The 6,579-nt window shown below is 43.9% G+C and overlaps 1 protein-coding gene across 1 annotated transcript; it reads right to left on the bottom strand.

Annotated features, from left to right (window-relative positions):
• Positions 1 to 1,390: 1,390 nt before the first annotated feature.
• Positions 1,391 to 4,176, bottom strand: chchd1 (coiled-coil-helix-coiled-coil-helix domain containing 1). Its single transcript, XM_040178205.2, has 3 exons — positions 3,793 to 4,176; positions 1,799 to 1,917; positions 1,391 to 1,644 (listed from the first exon to the last, which is right to left on the bottom strand). Exons 1-3 carry the CDS (start codon positions 3,929 to 3,931, stop codon positions 1,534 to 1,536), a joined length of 369 nt encoding a protein of 122 aa, XP_040034139.1. The 5' UTR covers positions 3,932 to 4,176; the 3' UTR covers positions 1,391 to 1,533.
• Between the last annotated feature and the right edge of the window lie 2,403 nt (positions 4,177 to 6,579).

Raw genomic sequence — 6,579 nt, 5'->3', positions numbered from 1 at the left:
TATCTTTCAGTCCGCAACACACATTCATCTTCCCACAGCAGCTCTCAAGCTGGGCAGCGGTTCCTTCACAGCTCCTTCTATGCAAATATGGTTCAAAAATGTAGGGGAATTGTAGGTTTGTTTCAATTTAACATATAAATAAAACATTGATAACTTGATTAAAAAAAGTTGTATTAATTTGAGGTCAATTCAGCACCAGGAGCTGTCCAACCATTTCCATGCTAGCGCCTTACAGTCCCAGTTTATCCTCCACGCGGGCTTCTGCCTTTTAGAAGGGGGCTTCCTCTCGATGTGCTTGGGATAAAGTTGTGGCTCTGTAGAATCTTTTTGTGTGTCATTTTGATGCAGTTTTGTCCCTGTAATGAGACTCTAGTAATCTAGAGGTAGTCAGTAATTGGTGCGGGCTGTAGCTTCCTCTGGGGTCTGCATGTTTGGGAGGAAGTGATAAGCAGGGTGGGGAAATGGTTGTGTGTGATGACGGGCAGATAAAGAAAAAAAAAAACATTGACAATGGCGTGTTGAAACATTGAAAATATTTCCTTTCCCTCAGACAAAACACAAAATCCAAAACAACCTTTCACAAATTATCCAAACACAAATATGTACAGAAAAGCTTCGAGGGAGTTCACCAAAAAAGGCAGAGAATCCAAGGAAGAGTCCAACTTCAGACGTGTCTGCATTTTTTCTCATGTCGCATTTTATTACCGTTAATAAGTAAATGTACTCCGTATGTGAGCAGTTAAAGGCCCGCTGAACCTTCCCCTCTCTGGGAACAATAAATACTTGAAGACCCCTTAGTTTGACCTTATGTCAAACAGCATGTTGAAAGCCACTGGACTGGTGAGATTTATCCAGTTTCAGTCCACTAACCAATCAACGTGTGTGATATTTTGGGAACAGTAGGAAATGACACCGCAAGCGCATTAAACATTTCTTGTGAATGCCAGTTGATTCAACTTCCCCAGAGGAAAACTAAAGGCCTTGTTTCCCAGATGTTACAGGAGCTGGTCGAGCAGCATTCTTTGTAGATGCAATATGTGAGAACAGATGCATGCACTGCATCCCGTGGACACACTAGACTTCCTGCCTTGAATGAGTGGCCAGTGAGGGGCAGTCTGAGAGAAAGAGGTCGTACTCCATTCAGAACCGAGCTGAGCTTCCACTGGAATGACGAGGCATTTAAGTGTTCAGAGGTTGCGGTAGACTCCGAGCCAGGAGCCATGAAACCCAAGAAGAACGATTCCATCACGTCCACTAATGAGACCACTCTGTTAAATTGGATCGAGAGAAAATGGCATCATGCTCATCTGAGCTGACAGAAGTTATCTTACATCCAGACCATGAAAGTGTGCTGTGAATACAAAGGCTGTGAAGGGACTGAACGAGCTGGTGCAGTGCTCCATCCTTTATTTATTAAACACATGTAAATGGAAGCCCATTGTTGAATCATACAGTAGTTGACAGGTCCATCACATGATGATTTCTTACACATTTGAGGTCCTTTTAAAGGCCACAAGTTCAAATGGGGAATTATTAGATCTCTGTGCGCAGGTTGGGATATCTCTTCAGTAGGGTGGTGGCTAGTTTTGGGTGCAGACGTCCTCCCTGCGATGTCGTCTGGTCAGATTTACTCTTCATCGCGGCCTGTGAAAGACGATTTGTTACCAATGTTTTTTAATTAGTCATTTGTACAACTAGAAAAGGAGAAGCCTGCTTTAGCGCTCTGTAAACTTTGACTTGCATCTTACAGCTCACAGCACTTTGTGTGTCGGTTGTGTTGCTGTGGAAGTAAACATACCTGAGCCTTCTTCACGCAAGAGTAGAAGGAGTTCATCTCATTAGAGCACAGACCGTCCACAAAGTTGTTCTGCTTCCAACAGACCATCAGGAAGGACATCTCTGTGATACAGGTGGCCTCTGTGGAGAGACGGCAACATGTTCACCCTCTCAAACCGGATCCATGTGGCACCAGAAAACAGTGTCAGGACAGAGTCTACACCCGCTGAACCAAGTCCCAGCGTCTACACCCGCTGAACCAAGTCCCAGCGTCTACACCCGCTGAACCAAGTCCCAGCGTCTACACCCGCTGAACCAAGTCCCAGCGTCTACACCCGCTGAACCAAGTCCCAGCGTCTACACCCGCTGAACCAAGTCCCAGCGTCTACACCCGCTGAACCAAGTCCCAGCGTCTACACCCGCTGAACCAAGTCCCAGCGTCTACACCCGCTGAACCAAGTCCCAGAGTCTACACCCGCTGAACCAAGTCCCAGAGTCTACGCCAGTTAAACTAACTCTGAGTCGATACAGACTAATTGACATTACAATCTCTGTAGAATAGATTAATCTGAGACTATGCTGTGTATGCAGTATAATTTCCTCTAGTGAGACTCTATCCAGCCTGATGTGATCTGACAAAATATATATCATTTATAGTATTTATTATTTCATAAGTGGATGTGCGTTTACGTGCAGTCGGTAAGAGTTACAGTATGAATATCAGGTTCGAGAGGGGAACTACAGTTGCTGACATCAGATGAACCGACACCCATCCGTTGGTTACCGGTTGGGACGCAACACCGGCTGGTCGTCTGTGACCGTAACCATAGTAACAGCATGCTAACCCCCCTCCTCGATCCCTTCTCTGAACCACTTTCACGGTTCTCTTTTGTGTTACCTTTGACTTTGCTCAAACTAAAGGCATTTATTATTACGATGTGAGAGTCAATCAACAACCCTTGTCTCAATTAGACATCCATGTCGATCTATGCTAACCCTCAACAATTAGACATCCATGGGTATCTATGCTAACCCTCAACAATTAGAAATCCATGTCGATCTATGCTAACCCTCAACAATTAGAAATCCATGTCGATCTATGCTAACCCTCAACAATTAGACATCCATGTCTATCTATGCTAACCCTCAACACTTAGACATCCATGTCTATCTATGCTAACCCTCAACAATTAGACATCCATGTCGATCTATGCTAACCCTCAACAATAAGACATCCATGTCGATCTATGCTAACCCTCAACAATTAGACATCCATGTCTATCTATGCTAACCCTCAACAATTAGACATCCATGTCTATCTATGCTAACCCTCAACACTTAGACATCCATGTCTATCTATGCTAACCCTCAACAATTAGACATCCATGTCTATCTATGCTAACCCTCAACAATTAGACATCCATGTCTATCTATGCTAACCCTCAATTAGACATCCATGTCGATCTATGCTAACCCTCAACAATTAGACATCCATGTCGATCTATGCTAACCCTCAACAATTAGACATCCATGTCTATCTATGCTAACCCTCAACACTTAGACATCCATGTCTATCTATGCTAACCCTCAACAATTAGACATCCATGTCGATCTATGCTAACCCTCAACAATAAGACATCCATGTCGATCTATGCTAACCCTCAACAATTAGACATCCATGTCTATCTATGCTAACCCTCAATTAGACATCCATGTCTATCTATGCTAACCCTCAACAATTAGACATCCATGTCGATCTATGCTAACCCTCAACAATTAGACATCCATGTCTATCTATGCTAACCCTCAACACTTAGACATCCATGTCTATCTATGCTAACCCTCAACAATTAGACATCCATGTCTATCTATGCTAACCCTCAACAATTAGACATCCATGTCTATCTATGCTAACCCTCAACAATTAGACATCCATGTCTATCTATGCTAACCCTCAACGTTCATTTCATATTCACGTCCAGTGCGATGTGATGCGCAGGAACGTACATATCATACCTCCTTTCTTGGGTTTGCGGTTGGCTACAGCATCTTTTAGAGCCAGAGTCCTGTTTGGTTTCAGCACTGGTTTCCCGTTGTGTCCGCTCAGCAACCTGCTGACCTTCTCCTGGAACAAGATGCCTCCCTGCGCCGCCATGTGTCTTCTCCAGCCGCTGCTCGCTAGCCGTGCCGAGGCTCAGAGAGCGTGTGAACCTATCCGTGAAAGAAGAGAGACGGGACGGACGAGCAGTCTGTAGTTCAATAACTCAGTTCTTCACCCAGCTACAACCGCGCTGCGCCATGTTTGGCCGTAAGTCGCAATCATATGTCGAAAAACACACTCATCTACGACAACCAGCTGCTGACACGTTTACGTGCTGTCGGAACTCTCGGTGCTCTCGCCTCTCAATGCACGACATGAGAAATACGACGATTACAAGTACTTTGTAGTGTGAAAACAGATTGGAAGTGTATCCTATTAGAACTGTGCTTTTTCACCAATATGACTAATACAAATAATGATAGTAATAGTATCAATAAAACAGTTACCCTGTGCTTGGCTGTCATGCCTCGCCTCCTTGTCATAACCTATAATAAACCAACAAGGTCTGAATAGGAACTTTACTTTTTGTATAAAAATGTAGTTCTCTTGATTTATAGACCTACTTTTACAGTTAATTTGGGAATAAAATAAAGTAGATAATTATACAGATAGGACCTAAAATAGAAGGGTTTCAAATAAAGACAACACTGGAATGGTTTCCCTTTGCCGAGGCTCCACAACTTGGAGGTTGCATGGTATTAGTCTGTGCTAACAGCTGACGGACAATGCTGGAACCAACGGTTTTATTCCGTTTCCATGGGCCAAATTCCTCTGCACTGGATTCTTGGGCCGTGGCTACATGAAATTCAGGGAGAACGCCGGGCAAGTTGTAACACCAGCCGGTCTGTGAGGCAATGACGTTCAGCACGGATGCAGCATCAGCATGTCTTAGAGCTGGTCCCATGTCAAACGGAGATCAGGTTCAGCTTTAAAGCATCAGCCCTCAGAGGAGACAACACACACACACACACACAGACACTTCAAACTGTTTAAATAGAAATATGAAGTCGTAGATTTGTCTGCAGTGTCTATTGATGCTCTGACCAGTTATCACAAATGCATTTGTCTTCATCTTGTTGTTTTTTGTCTTTACTGGAACAGTCGTGGCATTTGACAGACAAAACCCCAGAGAGACATGAGGGCCAAGATGGAGGCCCTAAGTTTCTCCACCACTCAGTCTAATCCAATTTTTTCATTTTTTCCCCCTGAAACATAAAGATACACAGGCACACACAGCCGCGCATACCACCCCGCCACCGCCTGCCTGGAAGCTGTGTGGTATTCTGTGTCTCTGCACGTTCTTCACCTGGAGGACATGTGCTGTGCACAGCAGCGGCCTCTGCACTGGGAGAAATGTGGCCTCTATGGCAGGATCAGATCTTCCACAGTGATCTGCCTCTGCTCACTCTCACCCCCCCAGGGACAGGGACAGGTACAGTCAGCGCACACCACACATCAGGTTCACGCGTCTGCTCACGCCACGAGGTGTACGTGCAAGTGACAGCAACGCTGTGATGGAATGCTCAACAAGCCTGAGTTGAACTCTTAACTTTCACGACCTCTGACACAGAAACACAAAACAGGGGAAGTTGATTGAAAGAATCTTTTGTAGAGATTGAAGTGGACTGATGAATCACATAGATGCTGTTTGAGCATTCTTCCAGATGTGCTATTGACCTGGTTACATTTTACAAATCACTAAACTGAAAACAGAAAACAATAATCTATGTAAAGAAGTAAGAAGATCTAACTTCAGCCCCAATTATTCAGTTATACTCAGTTTCTTTGAGACAAGTTAACACATTTAAATATGATTTTTAAATATGAATTATTGCACAGTTTTGATAATGTGGTCATTGTGTCAAGGTTGTTGACGATGTTTCAGTCAACGCACAACTATTCTCCTCTTACAACAGAGCATCGTGTCCCCCCAATATTGAGAAAATACCAATCTGTCCCTCCAATATACAGCAGAAAATATGTAAAATTCATGTTCTTCTTTTATGAACCCTGTCAATGGATCAGTCTCTTGTTAGGTCTTATTTATTTCCGTTTGTTAAGAAAACCAAGTGTGAGAATCCCCCCTGCTGATTGTACATTTCATTTGAAACCAACTTGCGTCATTCTGCGTCGTCACTTCTTCGTCACTCAGTTGAGAGCAAAGAAAGTGACGTTAGTTAACTTGGAGAGGAGGTAGAGTAATGGAGGATTTTAGGTTAAAAAGCAGAGAAAACCGGACCAGCAGCATACACGTTTTTTTTTTTCAGACAGTAAGTAATTTGATACCGAGCTAAATGTGTTACAATGCAGGCAGCAGCGAGACGGCATGCTGAACTCACCAAAACAAAGTGGGGGGGCAGTCACGGTCTCAGAGAAATGACACTATTCCTTTAGATGTCAATTCAAATGGTCAATGTAATCCTCGAAAGTATGTTCTAAATGTGCACATTTTCATGTATAAAAATAAAGAATTGTCTGCAATGCACTTAACAAAAAGAATATGGGGAAAGGGATTAATTTGGACCCCTCCAATGTATAAACCATGGTTACACCATTGGACAAAACATACCACCAACCTACGGGACCCACCCCCTCCAAAAGGAAACCCCCAAAGTTATGTTTCCACCTCAGGTGAAGCTCGTTGGGGGTGGGGAACGTAAACACCTGTGCTTACGCACCCAGTGTAACCAGCGGGACGGTGA

This window comes from Gasterosteus aculeatus, chromosome 6 (genome assembly GCF_964276395.1).
Source record: "Gasterosteus aculeatus chromosome 6, fGasAcu3.hap1.1, whole genome shotgun sequence".
In the NCBI taxonomy this organism is placed as follows: Eukaryota; Metazoa; Chordata; class Actinopteri; order Perciformes; family Gasterosteidae; genus Gasterosteus; species Gasterosteus aculeatus.
Note: the sequence above shows the minus strand (reverse complement) of the source record. Positions and strands in the feature narration are given on the sequence as shown.